General features: G+C 46.7%; 2 protein-coding genes across 6 annotated transcripts in view; one reads left to right on the forward strand and one right to left on the reverse strand.

Annotated features, from left to right (window-relative positions):
• PAK3 (p21 (RAC1) activated kinase 3) overlaps window positions 1–27977 on the reverse strand; it is a 192865-nt gene that overhangs the window by 90344 nt on the left and 74544 nt on the right. For 2 of the 4 annotated variants that reach the window (XM_048864098.2, XM_048864099.2), the window contains exon 1: window positions 10729–10933. The exons of 1 other annotated variant lie outside the window; for it this stretch is intronic. In XM_048864098.2, the coding sequence (XP_048720055.1) occupies window positions 10729–10747 (19 nt within the window). In that variant the 5' untranslated portion in view covers window positions 10748–10933. Of the gene's footprint in view, window positions 1–10728; window positions 10934–27977 lie in introns of those variants that run through there. One more of the 4 variants, XM_048864096.2, reaches the window with a different exon arrangement.
• Window positions 16478–27977, forward strand: part of CHRDL1 (chordin like 1) — a 166956-nt gene continuing 155456 nt past the window's right edge. Inside the window, exon 1 of one of the 2 annotated variants that reach the window (XM_048864106.2) lies at window positions 16478–16990. The gene's annotated coding sequence lies outside the window, so the exon portion shown is untranslated. The remainder of the gene's footprint in view (window positions 16991–27977) is intronic. The other variant, XM_048864105.2, reaches the window with a different exon arrangement.

The following is a 27977-nucleotide window of genomic DNA, read 5'->3' on the forward strand; positions in this document are numbered from 1 at the left end:
AAACTGTCTACGCAGGCCAGGGTCTACACTTTGCTTTCTTTTTGAAGGCTCTGAACAATGTAATTGCCAGCAGTTAGGAGTTCCCACACAGCTCTTTCTAAGCAAGCACATTTATTCTTAAGGTAAAAGCATTACACAGAAAACCTATTAAAATCAATAAAAGAACCTACACCCATGCTAATAAGTTTTCCAGAGGCCACACCCGCAATCCCCAACTCCAACAAGGGCTCTGGCAGGAGTCAGTCTTGCAACTCCACAAAGGGATTTTTCTGTGGTTGCAAGTTCATAACAGCCTACGCTCAGCCCAAGCACCCCATCTGGGCCACTCAGCCTATTTTGTTCGACACTTTGAACCTTTTATCTCAAACCTCTGGGAACAAGTAATCAGCAGTTACACTCCAAAGGGCCTAGCTCAAAGGCTGGGTTTTTGCAAAACCAGAGATGGGAATTTGCATTCATCTCCCTACAGAGATTCCCCAGGCCAACACTTGATCCTGTTTGTCCCAAAAATCCATTCTCTTCTGGCACATTATTCAGTATAGTCCTTTGAAATTCCTAACAGCTCCCAGAGTCGCATCCCATTTCCCGCGTAGAGAAGTTACATGCAATCCTGCCCCACAACAATACATACCCTTTAAGTTTAATACAATGGACTCCAAAGTTACTTAAACTTAATTCAATAACTTTTTTTAAGGATATTACAGGAAATTGCCATATCTGTCACCAGATGCTACCATAATACTAATCATATTGTTACTCCATTGTTACCCATTTTGACAAGCCTCTAAAACAGCCTTCACAAGTAGATATAGTTTAGGCTCCCAAGAGCTCAGAACATATTCACTGCTGAAAAGTGCTTGATTCAGATGCCTACTACCCATCACCTTCTGATGCCAACATTATACATTCCAGTGACAACTTTCCAAGCACTGGGGAGGAGCCAGCTTCTGGCTGTGCCACTCTTTCTGCAGGAAAGGGAGAGTAAGGTAAATAGGCTTGGAAGGATTAGACTTTTATCAGTAAATGTCGATAAGCGTCAATTTCACCATACACATACAAACCGACAAAAAATATTTCTACTGATAATAACTGAAATGTACAGATAGGCAAAGTAAGGCAAATGCTGCTTGAGAACTTACAAGAGTTTGATTTACGGATATTTACTTTGTGTATTTTGGCGTGTGACTGACTGGTTTTTAACGGTTACATAGCATTAACTTTTTGACTTCTCACTGTCTATTGTCATTAAATAATTATTGTCTGACTTCCCCTATTGTCTGAGCCTCACCAATAATTTCCTGCAAATGTGAAAATTTAAGACCAATACAAATCTAAAAAAAACCTTTAAAATAAACATCAACAGTATCGATCAACATTATTAACAGATTGAACTGTGCCAAGCCTAAATGGGTTAGGTTTGGTCATCTTGGAGCCTCTCATGCTCACTGACACTGTATGACAGAATTGAGAGCCATCACAGGAGGTCCCTGTGCTACCTAACTCCACCAGAAAGCCAATGATCATTCTAATAGATGTGTGTGCTTTGGGGGCAGCTGGGAAAAAGTATGGACAGATTTTTTTCTCTCCTTGCCCAGGAGCAAATGCCAACATGGCTGCATTTCCCAGCATAGCTATATTGGTATAAATCTACTGCTATAATTTGAATTCCCCATTTGGGCACATTATTCTGGAATAAAAGTGACTTTATTCCAGTATACTTTCTCCACTTTCCAGGTTGACTAAGTATATTAGAATAAAATCACATGTGTTCCACATGGGGACTTATACCAGTATAACTATAATAATATTACTATAGCCATGCTGGAAAATTTCCCTGTGAAGATAAGTCCTTAGTCTGGCGAACACTGCCATTCACTGTGGCTCAGTGAGCTAAACAGAATGAACCAAAGATCAGACTGCATTCAGTAGTTGATTTCTGGCACCATCTATTGACTGGAAAACTCCATCCACATGATGTTGCTGCAAGATCTCATTGGACAAGGGGAGAGGCAGGTCAGATATGCCCAGAAATAAGACTTGGAGAACCATCTTACCAGGATACATGTTCACAGCCTTCTATTACTTCTGCTGACAAATAACAATATGGTGCCCAGTATTCCTCACATCCAGGTAGGTCTGTATTATAGCTATTCACGCAGAATGCAGCATAAGTGTCCAGCGTGCTTTACAGGACATGGAAAAAGACAAGATCCCTACCCTGAAGAGCACACAACTCTACGACCAGATTGTGGATATCAAGTCAGTGGCTGCAGTGAAGGTGATGACAATGTGGGGGGCACAGCCGCCCAGGGTGAGCCCCTGTAGGCCAGAGGTGGGCAAACTACGGCCCACATCTGGGCCGCGGGACCATCCTACCCGGCCCCTGAGCTTCTGGCCTGGGAGGCTAGCCCCCGGCCCCTCCCCTACTGTTCCTCCTCCCCTGCAGCCTCAGCTCACCGCGCCACCGGCACAATGCTCTGGGCAGTGGGGCTGCGAGCTCCCGGGGCAGCGCAGCTGCAGAGCCGGGCCTGACCCAGTGCTCGATGCTGTGCGGCGCGTGGCTGGCTCCGGCTGGGTGGTGTGGCTGCCTGTCCTGGTGCTCTGTGCGGCCGGCTGTAGTGCCGCCAGCCACTGGTGCTCCAGGCAGCGCGTAAGGAGGCAGAGAGCAGGGGGGGTTGGACAGAGGGCAGGGGAGTTCGGGGGATGGTCAGGGGCCAGGGGTGCGGATAGGGGTTGGGGCGGCCAGAGGGCGGGGAACAGCGGGGTTGAATGGGGGCAGGGATCCCAGGGGCAGTCAGGAAGGAGAGGGGGGTTGGATAGGGTGGTGGGGGGCAGTCAGGGGCGGCGGTTCCGGGGGCAATCAGGGGACAGGGAGTGGGGGGGTGGATGCGGCAGGGGTCCCCGGGGGGGATGTCAAGGAACTGGGGTGTGTGTGTGGATGGGGCAGGAGTCCCGGGGGGGGCCGTCAGGGGGCGAGAAGCAGGGGGGGGTCGGATAGGGAGCGGGGGCTGGGCCACACCTGGCTGTTTGGGGAGGCACAGCCTCCCCTAACTGGCCCTCCGTACAATTTTGGAAACCTGGTGCAGCCCTCAGGCCAAAAAGTTTGCCCACCCCTGCTGTGGGCAGTCTGCCTGAGGCAGGTATAATACCTCTGGGAGCTCAGGGAAGAGTTGCGATTGGTACACCTCTTGAAAAGAAGGGTCCAACATGTCTTTCCTGTCCCCTTGGGCAGGGCCAGCTCCGCTAGCCAGTGCAGTAAGGACAAGGCTATGGCTCCACTCTCAGCCCGCATCACTGGTGGCACTGGGTTCTCACAACAAAATTTTTGGTGGCCTCGGAGTGTGGCCACCAACTCCTGCTGGGGGCCACTCTGGCAATTTTTCCTAAAATACTTAATTAACTTTCGGCAAAACAAATAACTGTGCACATGTGCACATCCAAATCACGGTAATTTATGGATATCATAGGAAGGCAGTAGGAAGTAGAGCTCCCCATTCAGCACACCTGGACTTTGCTCCTATTCTTGTGCTCGGAGCGTGTCACGGAGAGGGAGCCCCTCACCCTGCTGGGGAGCTGCCAAGCAGCCCGGAGCCTTTGAGCTGCTGTGGTAGCTACAGCAACTGTAAACGGCAAGTGCAGACCCCGCTGGGGGAAGCCCTGCCCTGTCTCTGCCTCCCAACGGCCCTTCAGTGAGCACTTGTCCTGGGGAAGGTGGGGAGCTCACTAGCCCCCCCAGGGAAGGGTCGGGGACTCACTGGCTGCCTGCAGAGTCCCAGGCTCCCCATGCCCCAGCCCGGTGGGTGCGGGGGAACTGCCCAGGAGAGCGCCACGGCAACCAAACACGGCAGCCCTCTCCACTGACAGCCCCATACGTCACAGGAGGAGCTGGCTGGAGCCCCCGAGAAGGCTGCACGGTGCAGGGCACCGATCCCTACTGGCAGCACCAGTGCAAAACCTGAGATGGCGCATCTCCGTGCCCTTGGTAACAGCTATTCAGGAGCAACAGCTGGGTGCTGCAGGGAGGGGCTACTGCTTTGTCCCCTATGATCTCTGCCCACGCTTTGGAGGCTGTCGTGGTCACAAAAAAATCCTCTGGTGGCTGCATGCAGGTGGCCGCATTTGAGAAACGCAACTAGAGGACTCCTTGTGCTCCCTGGGATCAAGGACTGGAATGTTGACTGGGAATGCAAAAGAGAGAGGGGATTCTCCTCATTCCCTCGCTCTCCACCCCGGTGCACCTGTCCCATTAGACCCAGTCTGGCCCTAACTCAGACAAGTACAATTCTTGGGACAAGAGTTCCAGCGTAAGAAGGACAAGCAATGGCATCATCATAAGGAAGCTTCAGAAAAGAAGGGATCAGAAGGCGGGGAAGGAGCGAGCTTGGCACATGGGAAGCGAAAGGCTCATCCAAACAAAGGGGGAGGCATTAGAAGGTACAAAGCCAAGAGTGGGAGAAGGGCACAAAGGGAGGAGTCTGGAGAGAGCATGTGGAGGAGCATAGGGAGTAAGATACAGGGTAGGAAAGCGTAAGGACAGAGATGGAGAGAGGGATGGACTTGATTCCCCCAACTTTGACTGTATAAAAACCTCCCCCTTAATTTTTTGGACTGAGCATCCCCAAAAAAAGCAATGAGTTTCCCTGATCCATCAGTACAAAGAAAGAATTCTTGCTGCCTTATTTTCTTCCTAGAAACCATTCACTTTGCCCCACTTCGAGCTCCCACAGATCCAGTGCGGAAGAGGAGGTCACAACACAATACGTAGCGATGCGGTCATTGTCAGCCACACCATACGAACTAACCAGGATGCTGACCTGAGCCAGCCTGATGCCGGTTCATTAAAGGATCAAATGAGCATCTGAACAGCTCTTTTCTGGAGCAGGCAGACAGCATTTCAATTGCTAAAATATTCATGCACCAATAGGAGCTGTGGTCTCAGTGTCTACCCCTGAGACAAATGAACCTCAGCTCAAAGCACAGTAGTGTGTGTTTTACAGAACAGAATCAGAATTAAAGGCATTTTCTGTGCTTCCACCTGTACAAATACTCTTTTTCGACAACTTTAGAAGTGACGGCGCAAGGCTGTCCCAAAGCCAAGTCCAGGATCATCCCGGGAACAAGGTGTGCAGGAGGGCTGAATGGCAGCATTGTAGTAAATTATGTACAGGAATTTAACGAAGTGACTAGCATCCCTACCACCACATCCATAGTACAACTGCAGCCACAGTTCTAGCAAACAGCAGCACATTACTTCAAGGCTGTGGCTGGCAAAAAACTGGCACCTGGGCACTGCAGGTCCAGTCAAGAGTCACAGCAGAAAAGCACTGGACAATTTCAAGTCTAGAGGATTTTCTCTTTTACAATGGAGAGACAGGGAGGAGGAAACAACCCAGAAAATATTTCAACCTTCACCCGCAACCAGTGAGACACAGCTGCATTTTCAAAAGGCCTCCCAAAATAAACCTGATTATTGGTGCATGTGTAAGATAGGTTATTGTGTATGCAAGCGTAACTGTTCAAAAAAAAAAAAAAAAGGTGAGCCTGCAAATATTCCAGGGGCATTTTTGGCACCCCAAATGTAAGAAGAAAATGAGAAAGTTACGGTTAACACTGTCCCTTTGAAGGGACACTGTCCCTTTGAAGGGAATTAATGACCACATTAATTCAGCCCTAATCACAGTAATAAATAAAGCCTATATCATAATGTGTCCAGACAAGGGACAGAGTAAAGGTGACGCATTCAACCTTGACTCAGGCATTTTCTGATGTCTGCATTCTTATACATTGCTTTAACATTGTTTTCTGCATTTATTATTGATTATCATCGAATCATAGAAATATAGGGATGGAAGGGACCCCAAGAGGTCATCAAGTCCAACCTCTTGTGTTGAGGCAGGACCAAGTAAACCAAGACCATCCCCAACAGCTGTTTGTGCAACCTGTTCTTAAAATCCTCCAATGACAGGGATTCTACAATCTCCACATGGAAGCCTATTCCATATCTGAACTACCCTTACACTGTGCACTCTCTCTTTCTCTTTAAGGATCCTTCTCATCTAAGCCTTCCCTGAAACTTACCAGGTACTACTCAGGCAGCAGCAGCATGAACATTGCCACATATGTGACAGATTATTCTAACTGTGTGACTAATGGTAACATGCAGGGGTAGGGACCAGGTCTTATTTTGTATGTGAAGGGCCAGGTAAATTTATGTCACTATGTATTGAAATGAGCTCATTGCTCAGGTGATGCCAATATTTCTAGGGTTAGACACACTTACCTACTTTACACACCTACTTTACTTACCTACTTTACACACCACATGTTCAAAGTCCATCAAACCAATACAAACTCTGAGCTAACCCCTGCTTGTGTTACTTGCAGCAACAGTCCCATTGACACCAATGGCAGAGCTCTCTTGAGGGAGGCAAGCAGGATTTAATCCAATTTAGGAAAAGTCTAAACAGAATTTTATCAAAAAACCCCTAGAAAGCTGAGGAATCTTTACAGACCTGACCCTGTTCAGTACTCACTCACACCAGCCATCATGTCATTGAAGTTTTGTGTAACTAAAGACTAAAAAATTAAGTCTTATGTCTGCCAGACACTGAAGTGGATGTAACCATTAGTGGAATCCCCAGCCAGTGGCCTGGACACTCTATCTAAGAACTTTGCCTCTCATCCCAGCTAAGATCTTTTTGATCTGTACGTGGCAGTTCTGTGTAATGCAGCAGAAATGGAGCATTCTTCCTGGGGTGGGTCACTAGGTGCTGGTGACAGCAGAAAGCTGCTTCTCTCCAGTTCTTATTTGTGAAACAAAAAAATCTCTCCCCTTTGCTCAAAACAACGGTGCCACAGTGCTTTGCTATCCGCAGACATACATCATTCAGGAGTGTCAAAGGTAACGAGCAGTCTTCCTGCAGGAGCATGACTAACTGATGGCTACCAAAGCCAATAACTAAACTGGGCCCCTCCCACGGGTATGTGTAACTACTGTATAAGCACCAGGATGACAAAGATGCAGCCTGTGGTGCCCCTGACTGGCCTGCCACTGCCCCTTAGTCAAGGCTTGTAAAGTGGCTCTGTGGAGAAGGGCCCAGGCCACAAAGGCTGGATTTGGATCCCAGCTTCCCCACATGTTTAGGGACTGTTCGGTTACAGGATTTTGGTTCCGTCCAATACAGACAGAGGAGCCAAAATCCTGTCAACATCAGTACAGCCAGGATTTCACCCAGGGAGTTTGTTTGGGTTCGTCTATTTGAAAGGATGGTGGATCCACAGCTCCCTCGAGACCCAGCATTGCAGGAGTTATGAAAACCTGCCAGACAGTTATTGCAAGGAGGATGGTGGTGGATCCTTTCATTGGTGAAGGTGTTAAAAGGGGCTTGCGGTGAGGGAGTGGGGGAAACATATGTGAGCATCGGGCACAGAGCCCATGATTACAAAAGCAGACTGCCCTGGTTAATGCCTCCCACGGGGCTCATCAGAGGTGCCATTGCAGCTCTCCGAAATTGCTGCTGCTGAAAGCAGTAGCCTGTGGTATTTTGAATCCTTTTCATGGCCAACAGGAGCAAAGGTGCAGCTCAGACATGCTTCTAATAACTACATGAGTAACTAAATGAGTGAAACCAGGATTAGTGCAGCCAGCCATTCACCCAGATCTAGAACAAAGAACCACCTGCCCAAGTCTAGAGAAATTCCCCTCCCAGGCCTAGATCAGATTGCCTGCACCATCCTTGCATATCTGCACACGCAGCCTAGAGCAACCTCTCCACTCAGCCATACCCGTGATGCTACCAAGACCCAGAGCAACTCACTGTCCTGCTCTTAGAGCAGCTGTCTCATCCTCCCACCCAGGCTTAGCCCACCCAACCCAATTGCCCACCCTCCTAGCCCAGGGCAACTTTCCTCCCCAGCCTTAGAGTAGCCTACCCAGATTCCAACCAGCCCAGACCAAGAGCAAGGCATCCTCCCAAGCCCACAGCAACTTCTCCATCTTCCCACACAAATATACAGTAATCCCACCCACTAGTCCAGGCCTCAAGCATCCCTTTTCCTCCTACACCTACAGCAACAACCTGACCTAGAGAAATCCACCCACTCATCCTTTCCAGATGTAGAGCAATCCATCCATCCCTTCTCTGAATGCCCAAAGCAACCTTCCTGCCCAATCCTGGAGCAACCTATCAAAGCACTCATCAGGCTTAGAGCCTCCTTTAACTGTACACCTGATGTTTTTAAGTGCTATAGCAAAGAAATTCTAACTCGTGACCAAATTACTGGGGTCACTACCACTATCTGTTCCCCTTCCAAGGCATGTGTGGGTTCATCGCCCCATTGTGTTTTTCCTCTTTGCCTGTCTCCATCACATTACACAACACAGATGGGTTCCAGGAGGAATGAGATAAGTGCACAAGGGCTTTGTCTACACTGGACCTTTTTGGGAACATTCCCGACTGTTGCTACCATCAGTGCAGTAGTGCAGATGACCCAGCAGTGCCTTAAGGACCATGTTATCTATGCCTGCCCACACAAGGTCTCGATGGCAAGGTGCCTGCTACCTTTGCCCCATCTGTATGAGTGTCCCCACCTTTACTGCCATTGGTGGAACAGAGCCACTGGGAGCAATGGTGGGAAATCTTAAGAAAAAAGTTGACTATCGATAAGCCCAGACAAGGAGAATGCTACCAACATGGCTCCTAGGCAGGAAGCAGGGAGGGTTTGCCAGCTCTCAGCCTCTCGATCCTCTTCTCCCCCTGAACTTATCCAGCCCCAAACTGCTGCCTTGACCAAGTGAGATTTTTCACCCTCCAGTACCCCATCATGCTCGCTAATAAGGCCACTACAGACTTCACCCTCTGCTTTTCCCTTTCCAGCACTCCCTCCCAGACACCCCACCCTGCCTCCTCCTGTTCCTCTTCCAAGCCCTCGCCCTGCCCACCTTCTCCCACGCTGCCCCCTTGCCCACTTTCCCCTCATAGTCTCAACCTGCTCACTCTTTCCTTCCTCCCAGCTGCCTGCCCTGACCATCCTTTCCCCTTCCCCTCACTCCCACTGCACACCAAGCTCATGCTCCTCTCTGCCATCCTCCTCACTGTGCCCACACCCCCTCTCTCATCACAGTGCTATCCCATGCTCCCCACTGTCCAAACATGTTCCCCTCCCCTCCAGGTTCCTCTCCCACCTGCCGTACACAGAGACCCAGCATAGAACGTTAACTCATACAAGAGATAGGCGACATTGGGGAGCATTTTGTTTCATCTTCCCCTCAGTCCCCAGCATTTTCTTTTCTCTCCCTCTCAGGCCAGCCGCTGGCTTGCCCACAACCCTTATCCAACTCACCCCCACCCTGGTGACAGCGAGTCCTGATGATCACGCTGGGAAGAGTCAGATCAGCACCCAGTCACCCAGCAAGGTGGACTTTGATCTCTAACTAGCCACTTCCCACTGCTACCGCACCAGCTTCCATGCAGCAAGCAGTAGCATTTACTGGTCAATTAGGAAAAATAAAAACAAACCCCAAATATTCCTTACAGAGGGTTAAACATTTGTTTGGGGAAGGCGGCGCAGAAGAGGGGGAATGAAAGGTGCAAACTTGTTGGCCAAACTCTCCAAAGGAGTACTAACTCCTGGCAAGTTTAGCATCAAAGTTCCCTATTAAGAAGAATGGGGATTATTCAAATACCCTGACTCCCAACACCCCAAGCCTCTGCTGGCTCCAAATACAAGTCCAGAGCCAGAACGGCTCTTCACAGCTCAGGCCCATGTCCCTTCGACATTTCCAGACACAGCGCAATAATAAACAACAGCTTTTCCCCTTTTCCTCCCCATAGTTCTTTACATGGAATAACATTTAAAAGAGTTTGGTGCTACAAAATGTGGTTCAAGTCTAGCATCAGAAAAAACTGGATTCTAAAAGAAGTTAAATGGACTTCGGGGCACCAGTGTTGTAATCATCTCCCCCTCTGAAGAGAGGAGACTGGAGCAGCAGGGCACTGGGCTGTAACTTCCTCTATTGGCTAGTGTTCAATACTGGGACAAAGGGACAACCCTACACAGGGCCAGCTTCATTGTGGTGTCACAAACCACCACCATGTGTGTGCATGAGAGAGACCAAAATCACTGCATTTAATTGATTTGGGGAAAACTTAGCAAGAAAGTGTTTTAAAAGGGGTGAATTAGGTGCATTTTGTCAGCAAATGACAGAAGAATAAATTACAAAGAGTCTATAGGTTTTCTTACTCTTCCGCAGAAGCACAGCCTAGAAAACTGCATTGTTGGGATTTGATTTCAAACACACCAAGACAGCTTTTACGGCTGGTGTCTGTGTTGACACAACTTCAGTGCCAATGCAGGCTTTACGGTTTTTATTTAACCAGGAAGTTATCCGCCAGAACATGTCAATCTCCATTTTTTTAAAAATTCAGATGCAATAAAATAATACAGGTGTCAACAATGGGAAAAATACACAAAGCCTAGAATACACCACCAGAGCCTCTCCCCACAACCAAATACCCCCCACAGCATCAATTGTGTTGGATGGTTTCCTTCCCTTAAATACAGTCTCGGCAACGATAAAGGGAATTTAAACAGAACACATGGCTGTTTGTAATGTTCATTGCAGGCAGCTTTAAGAAAGCAACCATAGGCCATTCCTCTCCCAGCTGAACAGCTCAAGATAAGGCACCAATTGCACTGACAGCCTGATAACAAAAATAAAGGCATTACCTGCACTTTGTCCTGTCATACTGCACCCGATTGTCCACCTTCGAGGTCTGGTATAGTCATCAAAAGCAACCTCCCCTCCAAGCTTAGTCCATCTGCAAGCTTCCCATTCTCTGTGGAGAGCAGCTTCTTGACCTCCAATCCTAACATTAGTAGCTTGGATGCTTCACTGCCTCCTTGCTGTTCCCTAGCCCATGTCGTCACCAGGTTTTGGCTGCACTCATTGGCGGAGAGAGAGCAGATAATAATACTACTAATAGCACTGAGAGGGCTGGAATAGGCAAATCTTTTGTTTCAAAGCAGGAAACACAGGGAAAGCTGAAGTGGGAGAGGGAATATAGAAACTTGAATAAAATGACACAGAAGTGGTGTAAGAATCTCCTCACTCGCAGCAGGTTAAAAAAAAAATCAAGTGCCCCACCCAGAAATGTGTACACACACACACACACACGCACACACACACACACCTTTATATACAGCATCATCCCTTTCATTCATATGTTTATTTTGAAGGATAACTGGATCCCAGTGCCATACAAAACTACTTCCTAAGCCCAGCAAAGGAGGGAATATTGAGGCATTCAATTTTTTACATTTTTTACTCTTTTTTTCATGTGAATTCAGTGATGGTTTAGGGTGCTGGATTTACAGCCATTGACAATGAAGACATCTGTTCACCCATAGAACACACATTGCGCACAGGCAGGAGTACTGCACGTTTCCCCAACATAGTCCTGTCAATATACCTCAACCGCGAACTGCAGGGATAAGAGGGTAGTTCAGTCTTCTGGGCTTTTTCAATCCTTGGCCTTCATCATATTAAAGGTATGTCTGACTTACATCTGTAGGTTTTGGTTGGCTCATGGCACTGGTTTCTCTTTGTCCAGTGAGAAGGTGAAAATTTCATGAAACTTGTTTAGGTTTCCACAATAAGCCACTTTGCTAAAAGTCATCCCCATGTGTTGCTGAATTCTATGTGCTTTTGCTGCAGCAGTTCTTTTTCTACACAAACTTCTAGCCAGTCCTGAATAAAGAGGACACTTTTGTGCAATGAGCCATGGACTAGTCGGAAGAGATTCCTATTTCCCCTAGTGTCTTTTCAGATTATTTTTCTTGTTCTTTCTTTCTGTTTAGGACTTTAAAGCATTGAACTTTGGCTTGAAGAATTAAATCTTCTGAGACAGTCAGCTCCATGAATGATGCATCCGATGAAGTGAGCTGTAGCTCACGAAAGCTTATGCTCAAATAAATTGGTTAGTCTCTAAGGTGCCACTAGTTCTCCTTTTCTGTTTGCGAATACAGACTAACAGGGCTGCTACTCTGAAACTTTTCCTATCTGAAACTTCAGGAGAAATTTACACAAGCAGAATGTAATTACCCAAGTCAAAATGTGACCAAGATAACAAGCACTCCCCATCCTACAAAGCACCATGTGATCTTTAATGACCACATGTGGTCATGCCTGAGTGATACAACTCATTCAAAAGACAGCTCCTTCAGTAGCAATACCATGCTGGGTCACTAAATCAATAGTGACTCAGAAGAGCAGCCCTTACCGAACTGCTGTCACCACTTCCTGCTGCACACAGAGGGTTCTCAAAGGTCTTCTATCTAACCTAATGCTGATTAGCTTGTGAGACCTGACACGATGACAGTGCATGGTGTGTATGGTAAGGTGGCATGGCTGTTCCCAGCCCTACAGAGAGATGTTTAGGTAACCTTGACTAGTTAGTGCCAATATTCACCAGGCCTGCCCAGCAATCTCATGGCAGTGTAAGAGGGGAGTCTCTCCCCACTCAGCAGGTAACAGGAGTCGTTGTACTGGTAATTTACATATCACGGACACTGTGTCCCTCATCACAAGGAGAGTTTTGCTGGATCCTGAGAGCCAGCACTGGGTGAATAATTGATAGGGAATTGCTTCTCTTTTTCGGTCAGGTAGGATGAGATTTTCAAAAGTGCCCTGCCAATGACCTAACTTTGCTCCCTTTGAAGTCAATGGGAGCAGAGTTAGACCAGTGCAGAGAGCTTCTGAACATCCCACTGCTCACAAAGAGCTTGCACTGATAGCAACTGTTGGGTGAGCGAGTGAACAGGGACCCAGCCTTCTACGTAGAACAGGGATTAGTTTATAAATACAATTCAGACTAGCTCAGCCTCCGAATCACAGTTTAACAAACAATCCACATCTTTATTGCCACCATTTAAGAATAAGAAATGTGCCCTGTTTGAAATCTCCTGGGGCTGGCACGGCGTGAGGACAAGTGCTGGTCAGAGCATTGCCTAAGACACACACGAACAGGTCAGGAGGCAGAATCAGTGGGTGAATAAGCCCCATTCATTTAAAACTCAAACTAATCATGTGACTTGATCACATGCATTTTTTTAAAAATAGATACACATATGCAAGAGCCTGGCCCGTGGACTCTGCCTGTGTTTCACAAAGACCAGGCCAGCACAGCATATGAAGGGGTAGTTTAGTCTCCCATTTGTTCTGTCAGAGAGCATAACAATGACTGTGGGACTGCAGGCAAAGAAGCCAGCATCAGAGGTTGGAAGGAGAGAGGAGATTCATTCTCCCCCTGCACTATTTAATCAGGGGCATATGCCTTTTCACTAAGGTTGTAACCCTTTTGGGTGCAGAGACAACCTTCAAAATATCACCAAACCATTGGGGGGATATTTGGCAAGTGATTTATCCCAAAAGTCACGGGGGCTTTTGAGTGGTCCTTGCACCGCTGCCCAGGGTGGGCCTTTGGGGCTCCCAAAACCCTTGGCTTTGGGGATTGTGGTTTTATGGGGACCCCCCTCTAGCCATCTCCAGGCTGCTGCCACAAACTACTCTCAAGCCATCACCTGGCTCTCTGAATTCGAGCAGCTTACCCAGAGTTGCCACTGAAGTCACCAACCACAAGGGACAATGAGTGTGGTATAAGAACCACCCATGTAGAATAGAATAGAATAGAATAGGTGCGGAGAGGGGCTGGATCTCAGCAGAAAAACCTATTCAGCTACAGAGAGAAGACATGATGAAGGTAAAAGACATGGGGACCAAGCTCAGCACAAACATACCCGTGCAGTTCCCATGAGAGGGGGAAGGGAACATCACCCATCAGCAGGACCATCCCTGGCCCATCTTCAGGAGCAGCCTCTCCTCAGTAGGAAAGAGAAGGAGCCCCTTAGGGAACAGAGAGGAAGGGAACTCTAGTGAAGGGAGATGGGGAGAAATAGAAGGGCAGTGTGGCATAGGAGAAAGCAAGAGGAAGAAGCCACAAAAAAGGCATTTTACTGGCATTTGGGGACTCTGCCTCTGACTGGGGAAGTCCCCCTGAAAGCACAGTACCTTTGGATCCCCCCTCATACCCACCCAATCATTCTGTGGTTCACGCACACTGGAGGCTACACATAAGATGTCCTGCGTGCGCTGTATGCTTCAAGGTATGTTGACAAAGGGAACATTGTTCTTTGTATTCTCAAGGGCTAACTGCTTTCTACTGACAGGGAATGGTTTCATGGCCATGGAATTTGGAAGGCCCAGGGCTCTGAAATTCTGCAGCTCAGGTAGGACTTGCTCGGCTGGTGTGGTGTGACGTGTTTTGATGTTGCTGCAGAATCCTGCTAAACCTGGTCCCCCAAGTCTTTAGTGGGTCACCACAAGATTTCTGTCTACTACCTACAGGTACAGGAGAGGATATCTCCCTGCTAGATGCTAATTTCACCGGGCAGTCTCACTGGTGCCAAAGCCAGTTTAAAATGCTACATAAAATATACATGTATTGAATTGTCATTTACCTGAAGTGTAGATCAGAGTTTGTGTTTACACAGAGCCTTCCTTCCCTAAGCATCTTAGGGACCCAATTCAGCCCTGTGCCAGCTGAGAAGTGGCCTGCTGAGTCCCCGCCCCCAATTCTGTGAATGCCAGAGGCCAATTTAGCCCCTAGCCCATGTTAGAGTAGTTTCAGGAGCTGCCCTACCTTGATCCACAGCCCCTATGGGCCATAGCAGCAGCTGGGAATAATCAGGGCATAACTTGTCCACGTCTCCTCCCTCCCCCGGCCTGCCTCTTACACATCTCCTGCGCCAACGGCTCTTGTGGAAACATAGAGCTGGCTGCACCAACTCCGTGTTTGCTGAGGAGGCCTCCTACACTGGGATGCTCCTTGGGGGACCCTAATGGCTGCTTCCTAGTCACTTTGCGCAGACATAGCCAGTGCACAGTGGCCCTGATGCAGGAGTGAATTCCCCCTGATAGCTATATCAGTACAGCCCCACTTAAATGCACTGGGATGGAGGGAGACAGACAACCAGTATATAACCAGGTAGGGGAAAGGGGAATATCAGCAGGGTGAGCCCCTATTCTTAATAAACAGGCTGGAGACATTGTCATTGCAGAGGAGCTGACCTCCCCTTTCAGATCTGATCGGATAGACCATCACGCAGCGATAATAAGTAATAATAATACTCAGCACCTATAAATTCCTGCATCCTCAGTCTACCCTGAAAGGACTTAGCACTTGCTACAATCATTTATTGGCATTCACCACTGTATATCTGAGTGCCTGCAAGCCTTGAGGTCTCAATAAAAGAGGCCAAGTACTGTGCTCCCTGGTATTTGCAGAAGACCACCTAGGATGGCCACACAGGCAAGGAGACAAATCTTTCTTTGGCAAAGAGAGCAACTTCTCCTAAAAGTTTATAAGTTGTGCTTAAGCTGATTTCTACAGGGAGTGAATTCTAGAGCAGTGTTTTTTAGCCTTTTAGATACCGGGAACCGGCTTGCTGCCTTCCTAAACTGTGTCATGGAGATCTTAGGGACTGGCACCGGTCCACGGACCAGTCATTCAGAAACACTGTTCTAGAGGAGCAGCAATTCACGAAAGCTCAGCAACCAAACGTCAGAAGCATCACTGCTGGGAATCCTTAGGTCAATACTACTGAAATGAATTCAACCCTAATCAAATCTATGGCTCCAGGTACAGCAGTCCAGGTATGCCAAAACTCAGGCTTAGAGACACTGAGCAATCCCTCATTGGCTTGCGTTAGGCAGTATATGCGAACGTATCCTTTGATAGATATGGAACTGGTTCCACAGCATTTACCACACCTCCCTGGCAAACCTGACATACTCTTTGCAATTTAGCATGGCTATTAATTGGATGCCAGTGGATTTTCTCTCCACCCCCCCACCCCCCGCCCTGTCCATCTACAGTAATTAGTGGGTGCTGCAAGAGACTTTGTACTTCAGAGGAAATTAGTGCTAAGGAAGCCCACCCCCCATTAAAATAAAAAAACAAAACAAGCAACATAACTATCTGGATCCTGACTGCATGACTGTCAGTGTTATGGCAGCATCCAGCCTTCTGATTGGATTGTAATTGATCACCACTCTGCAATAGCTCTGACCAAGCCTGAATTAGTTAACTGAAATGCTGTACTTTTTTTATTATTATTATTATTATTTGTGACCCTGGTTACACATTCACTCCTCACCCAGTCTGAAGTTTTGAAGTCAGCCGTGAAGTGGTTTGAAATGGTAACACTGCGGGCTGGTTTTACCACAATATGTGCTGAGCTGGGGTTTGGGGAAAAGCAACAAGGAGGAACACTGCAAACTAAGAATTAAATTTTTTGGACTGGTTCGACTATGATGTCATGGTTTCCCAGCTCCCCCACGATTGGCTGAGGGGTTGAGCATCTGCTGAGAGCTAAGAGCTGATTATTTGCCTGAGGTTCAGACCTTTCAGAGCAGCTTTGAATCATGGCTGGTTGTCGTGACAACCTGGATAGTGTCAGCTCCTGATAACCAAATAATGAGGTTGTCACCAAAAGGACTCCCTCCATCAGCAAGGTTTAGTGATCATTAATGTATCTGAGGGAAACGAGTGAACAGGAAAGGTAGGGAGATCATTTGTCGCTGCTGGCACACACGACCAGCCTGCCATGCAAAGGTGCTTCGTTAGCTAGGAAACACCTAACAACACATAGCTATGGAAACCAGTTAGGCTGTTTCACAACAGTGAGTGTGTCAGAACAGCTCAGTTATGGGATCTGGTACCTATGGAAATCCAAGCAGAGGAGAAGCAAGAGGAATTCACAAATATTGAACTGAAATGACTCGAGCCAGCTATGATCCAGTATCCAGGTGGTTAAACCCTTCACAGTGGACAATGACACCGCATGGTCCAGGGTAGAGGGCACAGGACTGGGGGTCAGGAGACCCGGATGCTACTCCTAGCTCTGCCACTGACTTCCTGTGTGACCTTGGGTAAGTCACTCAATCTCTCTGTGCCTCAGCTTACCCCATCTGTAGAAAGGATAATATGATTATACTTACCCACTTCTGTGAAGAGTTTTGAGGTCTAGGGATTATAAATCCTAACTACTAGTTATTGAGGGAAGTGGCTGCTAGCCATGGCAGTTCCATAGGAGAAGGACTCATGGTCGAGCTCTACCAAGTGATCCCATCAGGTCAAAGATGTGGATGACCAATTAGAACAGAGACTCCCTCTGCTCAGTGCTGCTACTTTCAATGCCTGCAGTCATTTATACATAAAGAGAGAAGCCAAGGCAAGCCCTCTGCATTAAACTATCTGTTCCCTGTCACTAAACATTCAATATATTCCTACTTTGCCCCCTTTACTAAATCTATAACCCGATCTTTTGCCTCATCCTCCTTATGGGCTTGATCCTGCATTGACTGAAGTCAATGAGAGTTTTCTAATTGACTGCAATGGGCACAGGTTGGGACCTATATTATAACATGCTTTTTACCTCTGTCCACAGTCCCAGACCTTTGTGTGTCATCCACACACAACTTGGGGACATTCCATTACTGAGTTTTGTAAACTGCTGCACCCCCTAAAACAAACTTTAACAGAAAAATGAATTTTACAAATGTCCTGGCGATCTCAGTTGCTGCTTGTGCACACTCATTTCAAGGGTGTTTTTAGAAAATTCAAATTTTATAATTTTGCCGAAAAGGGAGTGGCTGTGGAAATTATCTCTGTAAATAACTATACATTAATCCCTGACTGCAAGAGTTAATTGACAGAATGATTATTTTTGCCACCTTTCCTACACTGTTTTTAAAGTACCTACCTCAAATCTACTCTTTCACTGGTAGAAGAATATTCATAAAGTGTTTGCATTTAAGATCAGCTGTAGCTTATGTGATTATATTTTAGTTTATGTTTTTGCCTCCAATCATAATTTGGTCATACTCAAAATTGAGTGCTTCAACTGTGGATTTAATTGAGTTGTAATAAGAAAATTAACATATGTCAATTAAACACCAATTGACTAATAAGACTGTGTTTAATAGATATCTATCTTAATATATAGTTGTTACATCTCATTAAGCAGTTGCTGAATCCCAGTAACTGTTATTAATAATCAACTGGCATTTAACCGGCATCCAATAACTAGTACCGCTAAATGTAGTGTTGACATACTATGGTGATGAGTAGCAGTATAAAACCCTAAGGTAAGATCTTAGATGCAGGAGGAAAAATATCAGAATAATAATGGGCCACAAAATGGACCCTAGATCCTCAAATCGTGCCTCCCATAAAAGGAGCAATGTGTAGGGATATCCACAAGAAGATCCCTGTCCCAGAGTCCACTCCTTCAGGAAAGGATGATCTGAGACAATGATCTGAGACAGTACTACTATACATTGTATTGCATGGTCTATCTCAGGGGTCGGCAACCTTTCAGAAGTGGTGTGCCGAGTCTTCATTTATTCACTTTAATTTAAGGGTTTGCGTGCCAATAATACATTTTAACATTTTTTAGAAGGTCTCTCTCTATAAGTCTATATATTATATAACTATTGTCGTATGTAACAAGGTTTTCAAAATGTTTAAGAAGCTTCATTTAAAATTAAATTAAAATGCTGATCTTACGCCACCGACCCGCTCAGCCCGCTGCTGGTCTGGGGTTCCGTTCACCTAGGCCGGCAGCGGGCTGAGCGGGGCCTGAGGCTGGGACCCTGGCTGGCAAGGAGCTGGCAGCCAGAACCCCAGACCGGCACTGGGCTGAGCAGCTCAGCCTGCTGTCAATCTGTGGTTCCGTCCGCCGGCTCCTGCCTCAGGCCCCAGCCTCAGGCCCCGCCTCAGACCGCTGCCGGTCTGGAGTCCCGGCCCTGTCCACATAGAGTAGGTACCTACCTTCTCCCTGGTTCTAGCCATTCTCTTCCTCTCTCTGCACTGAGCTGAGGGTGGGAGTGCACTGAGCACAGGGCTGGGGGTGAAGGAGCAGGCTGGGGGTTGGGGTGTAGGGTCTGGCCAGGAGCTAGAATGAGGGAGGGGGCTCAGGGTTGGGGCAGGAGGTTTGGGTGTGGAGCGCTTACCTGGGCAGCTCCCATTTGGTGCAAGGGGTGCAGGTGGGAATGGTGGGGGGATGCAGGAGCTCCTGTCTGGTGCTCAGGGTGAGAGTGGGGATGTGGGGGGTACAGGAGTCAGGGCAGGGGGCTGGGGGTGTGGGGGGGGGGCAGGAGTCAGGGCATAGAGCTGGGGGTGTGGGCTGGGGTTGTGGGGGTGCTCCCAGCCCCCTGCCCTGAGCAGCTCACGGCAGGGGGCTGGAGGGGATATGCCCTGATTCCACCCCCTTCCCCAAGGTCCCCGGAGCAGAGGGCACGCTGCGGCTCCGCTTTTATCTCTCCCCCGCTTTTACATCTCCCCCTCCATACTGATCAGCCACAGGGAGGGAGAGGAGGGGCAGGAACCCAGCATGCTGGGGGAAGAGGCAGGGGGAAGGGGAAGCTTGCCTGCCCTGCAAGGAGAGAGCGGTGGGCGGGGGGTGGAGAAGAGCGGGCCAGGCAGGATTTTCAGTGGCACGCTGCTGTCTGCCCAGGTCCGGCAGACAGCAGCGTGCCATTAAAAATTGGCTCGGGTACCATGTTTGGCACGTGTGCCATAGGTTGCCGACCCCTGTTCTAAATACTGCATAAGCCTTAATTAACCCTCACAAAAGCCTGGTGCAGTAGGGAAGTAGTATTATCCCAGTTTTAAAGATGGGGAAACTGAGGCAGAGAGGTGAAGTGACTGGCTCAGTGCTGCCCATCAATTCAGTGGTAGAGTCAGGAACATACCAAGGAAGTCCCCAACTCTTTGTCCTGTGCACCGTCCACCAGATAATTTTGCCTCACAATTTTGCAATGGCGTTTTACAAATTCAAACACCACTCAAAATGTTTCTTTTTAAAAGTGCAATGGAAACAGGGGTTTGGTTTGGATTTATATATTGCCCTGCAGGATTTGCAACCCAAATCATCATGGTATTGGGCTAGTGCATGAGACTCACATGGTCAAAAAGTGAGCAGTATGTTTTTACTGTGCAAACAAAATTTTAGCTTTGTTGTTTTTTAAAAAAGCTGTCAAGGATGAGGAGTTACTCAGAGATCTAAAAGTCAGGTTACCATAGGTGGTGGCTTAGGCTAGCTGCCTGAATACATACCCAACGGGTCTAGGCAGGGATGTGCTTGAGCAGCGAGCCCCAGTCACTGCCTGTGCTACCCCAGCTACACAGCTATTTTTAGTGCGCTAGTTGGAGGAGAACTAGCAAGGGTACATCTATGCAAACTCAAATATAGACATACTCCTAGTGAATAGGGCACTGGATTTGAGGGTGAGACCCTGACGGCATTGAAGTTGATGGCAAAACTCCCATGGACTTCAACAGGACTAGGATTTCACCCAACATTGGTATTATTCTTTGCTCTGCCATTGACATAATGTGTGAACCTGGACATGTCACTTAGCCTCTCTAGGTCCTGGTTTCCCCATCTATGGAAATGGTCATATTTACTCATGTTTGAAAAGCACTCTGAGATCTGTGTATGAAGAGTGCTGTGTGAGGGCTAAGTATTTTTGTGATTAGAAGAGGAAATAGGGGAGCGTTTGGGAACTCATCATTTAGCAAAAATGACTCAGACAGAGTGCTGGATCCTCAGCTGGCGTAAAATCACCATTGTTCATTGACTCCCGCTCTACATCTCAGTTTTCCCATCTGTAGAGTAGCCAGAGCTAAACTGAACATTTTCAAACCTCCATGAAAATACCTGTGCAAAAATCATTCACTTTTTTGTGCAAAACTATTTTCTGTTTTGCAAACAGCTTCTAGAATGGTCCCTATTTTTAGAAAAGCTGAAGTTTCAACTAAACAGGCTTCAAAAAGCATCAAAAAAGTTCAAAAACATTTTTCTACATTTTCTTTCCAAAAACTGGGGCTATGAATACTGGCTCATGTGCCTCACAGGAATGCTGCACATAGATGGGCTCGAGACCTGAGGTTCAGACCTGGATTCAGGCTTAAAACTCCAAATCCAAACACGGCTGCAGTTTGGTTAATTTAGGTTCATTTTTAGGTGTGAAGATTAAATATTGTACAGCTGGAAAGTACTATGGTATGAAAGTGCTAAACAGAAAAGCAATTCATAACCTTCTGCTTGTGATATCACAACTGCCTGTGATTACTGTACACTTAGACCAATGTTTTCAAAAGAGATCAATCAAGTTGAGTGTCCAGCAACATCAGATGACTTGGGTCTGGTTTTCAGAGGTGCTGAGCACGCACAACTCCAGCTGAAATCAGCTGTGTGTACCCAGCACTTCTGAAAGTAAGTCCCAAGTTATCCCACCCTGGCACCCCAAAATGGAGGCACCCTAACTAATTGGTCACTTCTGAAAATTGGACTTTTGGTCCCGATCCGGAGTGACTCTCAAATGACTTTAACATGGACTTGGCCTCAGTGCAGTATTGGGCAGAATGAAGATTCTGATCTGAAGCCTATTAAAGTGAATAGAGATCCTCATTGATTTCAGTGGGCTTTGGATCAGACCCTTAATGCCAACTACCTCAGAGCAGAAATAAGGGAAGAGACGAGAGAGAGAAAATTACCATCAGGAGAGATCAGCAGAATGGTTTCTAAACTGAATGATTTTCAAAGTTCCCCCCAAAACATAAGTGTGTCATTTAAGGCGGGAACCTCATTACAAGAGGACAACTGCCAAAGCAACAACCACAAAGATACAACAGCTGCTAAGCCTGACACCCTTGAGAGTATCCCTGCAACAACTGGGAAGCTTGCGCTCAGCAGCGTGTCAATTCCCTGCAATTGACGCCGCACCAGAATGACAGCTTTCCTTATATCAAGCCTTCCTCCCATAGTCCTCTCAGGTGCTGCTGCACCAGGTGCCTCATCCTTAGGAGACTGAGAAAGTGTCCCCACTAGGGTTGTTAAGGCCACAGCAATATTGACTCTTGTCTCATGAATCTTTTATGTGTAATTTAAGCTGCTCTGGCTCTTCGACAATGAAATGGTATTAATAGCTTTTACCTTGCAGCCACAATCTTTTTAAATGCCTGCCTGTGTGTCAGAGGGTTTTAAACAGAATAATCTTACTCTTTAGCTCTGTCCCATTCAACGGGGGTCATGTTTTGCTTCATGAATAGAAAGGGCTTATAAGGGGATACACACAACCATTTTATCAGGTAGGAGGGGGTGGATTCTCCCCATCTTCAGCAAATTTTGCAGTAAGGGAAGGTACTGGAGCAACACCTCCGGAGACTGAAGTCTTCTGTTTGGCCACAGAACAAACCCAGCGTGGACACGTGGTATGCAAGCTTCACCCAGCCCCATTACCCCACTGTTACTCAATTATATTCTGTAGAAGCCAGGTGAAAGTCTGACCCCATGGAAGTCAATGCAAAACTCCCACTGACTTCAACAGAGCCAGGATTCTCCCCCTCTTATCTCGGGCTAAGAAGGTATTTCAGTCTCCATGGTACATTCAGTCCAAGACCTCTCAGTCCAGAGATAGTGGTTTCTCTGATGAGGACATTTGTCCACCAAGAAATGGACTGAGATCACCAACTCCCATAGGCCACCAAACAGTTATCAGAAGATAACTACTTTTGATCCCTACCAGCCAAGGCTGGATTTGAGTAGACAACCTAAAGGTGAAAGCATCTATAGCCCGTCACCAATTCCCTGAACCAGCCATCCCTCCCCAGTACAACCTTGATAAAGACAATATTTTTTTAAAGGTTTGCTTCATTTATTGCCTGAACCTTGCCTGTCCCTGCCCAGGGTTTGAGAACTACATGGATTAACAAGAGAGAACATTGGCTGATGCTCCTTAGAATCCTAGCTACTATGAGCAGGCTATTCAGTGACATACCTGTCAGTCCTCAGTTTGGTAATGCCTCAGGAACCTGGGAGAGTCAACCACTTTACATCTGAGTTAACAATTCACAGATTAAAAACGATGTGGCATTTGAGGGCCTTGCTTTCTAGATCTTCAGAAATATGCTGCAGTGATTGTGGTACCATGATCCTATCCTCAGCATAGACAGATATGGATATATTTATGTCTTAATAGTGTTCTCACAGCAGTTGGAATGACAAGGATAACTGCACAGCTCTATCCCTGCCCACAGTTCTGATGTTCTGGAAACGTACTTTCCCTCCTCCCCTTCTCTCCACTAATGAATCCTGCTTCACTACTCCCTTTGCTTCCTTCACATTTTCTTCCTGACCACCCCATACACTTGGGATGCCTTACCTGTTTCTGCCTGGCAGGGCTCCGCCTTCTCATTCAACTCTCTCCAGAAGATTCACTTCTTCCACAGGGCCAACACACATTAATACATGGTTGGATAAAAGGGGTGGAGGGGAAAGAAGGAAGAAAATACATACTGTGAAATTAACACCATCCTCTGACATCGTGGGTAAAATCCTGACCCCATTGACGTCAGTGGCAAAATTCCCATTGACTTCAATGAGACCTGGGGTAGTATTTTGTAATGTGGGCAGGTGGTTGGAAATTAATTTTATGCAGGATCAATTTTATGCAGGATCCAGCATAAGATTAATTCTTTGTGAACATGAAATGAGATTATTTCTGGTGTGTGGTTATATTGTTTCAGTATAATAAATCCTTCAGCACCTATTTATCTTCTACAGCTTAAAATGGTACAACATTCCCTCCTCAGTCCTTTGCTATGAAAGCACAGTAGGCCTGACTCTGAGCCCATCTACACAGGTTTTATCCTGGGGCAATCAATGGAGTTGCTCCTGATTTACACCAGTATGAAATCAGAGTCAGGATCAATAACCGAGTCTTTCTTTAGACTAAGAAGAGGAGTACTTGTGGCACCTTAGAGACTAACCAATTTATTTGAGCATAAGCTTTTGTGAGCTACAGCTCACTTCATCGGATGCAGTGAGCTGTAGCTCACGAAAGCTTATGCTCAAATAAATTGGTTAGTCTCTAAGGTGCCACAAGTACTTCTTTTCTTTTTGTGAATACAGACTAACATGGCTGTTACTCTGAAAACTTTCTTTAGACTCCAGCTTCTACACTTTACTGCAGCTATGCCAAAGAGAGAGAATAGATGGCATTATATTTCTATTGCTTTGAGTGGAGTCGGAGTTAATGGGTCAGATTTGTCACAGGTGCAACTCCATTGACTTGAGGGAATCTACACCAGGATGAACCTGAGCTGATGAGTTGCAGATCAGCAAAGCCATTCCTTCTTCCACAAGTGCAGGACACAGTCCCCCAGCACATGTATCAGAGATGAAACCACTTCAGTTGGATTTTACTACCATTCCTTTCAAGCTTTGTGCATGGGTCCCTGTTAACACTGCCTAGGTTACTCTCTAATCTATAGGCTCTTCAACGTCAGTCTGTAAGATGGAACCCACAAAGTGGTGGGAATATGTGGTTCATCTTACCCACTACCTTTTCTGAGCTTTCTGGAGTTGCAAGCTGGAATATCTAAGTATAAAAGCAGGTTGTTGAGTGATCAAACCAGTGTTAGATTTTGGATTAAAGAATCAATGGCATGGAAGGGGGGAAAAGGCTCCAAGCCAATAACAGAAGTCCAAATCGAATCATAATGCAAAAGGTTAAACTTCGTGGGATTCATTCCTTTAGCATAATTAATAGCATCTAAACCAGAAAGTTGATGACTCTGCATTTCTGATGTTAATTATTTACAACAATCCATCAAAGAAAAAGACAGAAACCCCAGTCTTGTGGGACAGTTTTCAATCTGGGTCTGAAGAGAGGGGAAAAAAAAAAAAAGATTTTGTCAGCTTGTTCCAGAAAAGATGACTTCTGAATTTGACTGGCTGACCAGAAAGTCATTAACGTAAGTAGATAATGTGCCAGGCAAAAAAACCCTACAACCATACGCAGAAAGAGGAACCACAAAAGCCTTACAAATAGGCTGGTCCACTTCCCCATTCCCTCAACACATCCTCAGTGTTACCCTTACTCTGGCAGAGGATTTCTTCAAAAGCTACACATTCCCCTACCATGTACCATCAGGGCTTCTGTGAATAACATTCCCCCTCTGTCACCCACCCACCCATTTCTCCCTCTTAAACTCTGCACAGGTCTGTGTTTTAATGTATTGCCTAGCAGCAGAGACCAACTAAAATGTGAGAGCACGCAGACTTAATAATGCCACAGGTTACTTCAGGACTGTCTGGCTTGCTACTTCCTGCTCTGTTCAGCCACAAAGAGAACTAATTCAGAAAGAATGAAGTTTGGGGACCCTGGCTCTGCTAAACGTATGTGGAGCTGCAAATACCAAGAGGAAGAGAAGAGACTTGTCATGTAGATTTATCATGTATACTATGGAGAAAGTTAACACCCATTTGGACACGTCACAGGCAAGGCCAATAGCTAATTTTAAGATAGAGGGTCCAAGTACTGGGAAAAAAACAAAACAAAACAAAAACACCTCTTCTCATACCGGAGGGGGGGGGGAAAGAGGGGGGTCAGAATTTAAAGCAGCACCAACATTTCTAAATATATTGACAGTCCTCAGCTCTGGCCATGAAAGTTAGGTGGTTTAGACAATAGCACCTGTCTTAATTTTCACACTTCAGGGCCTCATCTGATCAACAGCTGGGATCAGGAAGAGATCCCCTTTCGGTATCACACTGTTAGGTGCATTGAGCCAAGCTCAGCTCTCGGTTACATACACCCTATTAATCGCCCAGAACCTAATTAATTACTTCATTGGGGTTGCCAGCATATGAAATGTTCTGCATTCCTCTGAGGCAAGCATCGGGCATTGATCATGTGGTAGGCAGGTTTTGCGACTAGACAGATCATTTGATCTGCTCCGGTATTTCTATGCTCTGTGCCAGGAGTCAGAGTTCCCCTTGCAATAGACAAACTGACATCATACAAAACAAGGAGTTTAAACCCTTTCCCCCCTTTAAAGGAAGGTTAATTTTTATGGAGGTGGTGTGTAACACCATGGCAGCTCCCAAAAGGCTACAAGCTTGCAATTGTGCTCCAGCTGTCACACTGGCCCACATTTTCTGAAAGATGCTTGTTTCTTATAGTATCAGTGAGACCCAAAGCTGAGGGATGCATTGTTTCTTGGTCATCCCAGAAAGTAAGAGGAGAAGAAACCTCCTTTTGTGGCTCTGTGTGATTTAAGAGCCTTTCTGGGAGGAGTTCAGCTCACTGGAAAATGCAGTCCCTTCAGCCTCTCTGCGTACGTGAGTGTCTGTGCGTGGTGGGTTTTGTGTCCCAATTTTCTTCATTGTCCTGAAAGTCGTTTTGCAGTTGTCTTGCAAGTTTCCATGCTGGGCAGAGCTGCCTCAGCATAAGCACCTGCCACAAATATCCGCCACCAAAAAAAGTTTCACTGCATAAGAATAAAAAGACTGGCTTGGGCTGAGAGTCATCAGCTGTCTATGCGCCTGACAGCAAAACAGCCCCTCAGTAGAGTTGCTTTGTGAAGCACTATGGGCTCATAATCCAGCTAAGCAAAGTCATCTTTAAAACACAACGCCCAATTTTAAAAAAATCGTTTTTTTTCCTTGAAAGAAAACTGACAAGAACAACATGCTGGCTCGTAAGAGCCACTATGGCTGCATCTCCCTTTCTCTTATCCCCACAGTACCCATGCTGGGAATCTCATTTAATTCCTGTTGGTTGACTAGTGGGGCTGGTTCATTTCAGAAACATTGCTGAGCCACATCACTATCTGTCCTAGTTCCTTGTTCTTAAAATGGGGATATCCAGTTACTAGGGAGTGGTAGGACTGTTACAATGAAAGGTATTGTCCAGTTTATACCCCCATTCAGAGAGGAGAACACAGCTGAGCAAAGGTCAGAACCTTAATCTGTAGCATCCTGGGTGTTCTTCTGATACAGTTCCAGCAGCTGGAGAAGGGCCCAAGTGGCAATGTGTGGACTGCTTCCAAAGTTCAGATGGGTTCGGAATCAAGGTTTTGGTTCAGCCTTCTTGCAACGCAATGGAAGAATGTGTTTGCATTCAACACAGAGAAGTGAAGCCTATGACTTTTGATCAGCTGCAATCTACCTTTTTACCAGGCATGTGGTATCCAAATTCCCTCTACGATGAGCTTCCCTTTCAGGACATTCCCAGGGCCCACGAGGAAAATTCTGAATAGTCTCTTAATGTGAGCATTAGGAGGGCATGGAGCTGGATTGGGAATCACTCACTCTGCTGCCAGTGCAGGGCTGCCAGGTTATTAGTGCTGAGTACGCTCACTGACACTCCACTAGCTATGCAAGTTTAAAGGGGAACTCCAGGGTGTTGATCAGGGTGTGCCTCCAACCTAATCGGCTGCAAGTCCGACCCAGCCGGCATGACCTGCCAGCTCCTCTGCCTCTTTGAGCACAAGAGGAACTGGGTGTTTTTGTTCCATGGTGGCTTCATGCAATTGGATTGGATTTTGGTTCCATTCACTCAGGTTTGCACTCTCCAGAGATTCGAGTTCAAGCAAACCCAAAATCTCAAAACAAAAAGCAGCCAACGACACCAAGTTTTGCCTGATTTGTTTATTTATTTATTTATTTTTTAAAAAAAAGCTAGTTCCTGTCCTGGCTGCTTCACGGCCATTCAGTTCCAAACAAGGAGAAAGGGACTAATCGGATACAACCAGCTCCTGGGGAGGTGAGAGACAAGACAGTGTTTGTTTGAAAGGGAATGAGTGATTTGGGAGAACATGTAAAAAAAGCTCGAAATGTCTCTGAAAAACAGGGAAGAAATGCTGTGTGTGTTCCTGGTCATCACAGTAAGTGAAGTGGGTGTTTTTCATTAACAATTGCATTTATCTCTATGCAACATGGCCCTATAGAGCAGCAGCAAAGGAGCGGTTTCAGGGGAGAGCTCTCACCTTTCAGGCAGTGAGCTCACATAGCTAGCTTCAGCTAAAGCCACAGAGCCAAACATCATCAAACTCTGAAATGTC

Source organism: Caretta caretta, chromosome 9 (genome assembly GCF_965140235.1).
Source record: "Caretta caretta isolate rCarCar2 chromosome 9, rCarCar1.hap1, whole genome shotgun sequence".
NCBI classification, from domain to species: Eukaryota; Metazoa; Chordata; order Testudines; family Cheloniidae; genus Caretta; species Caretta caretta.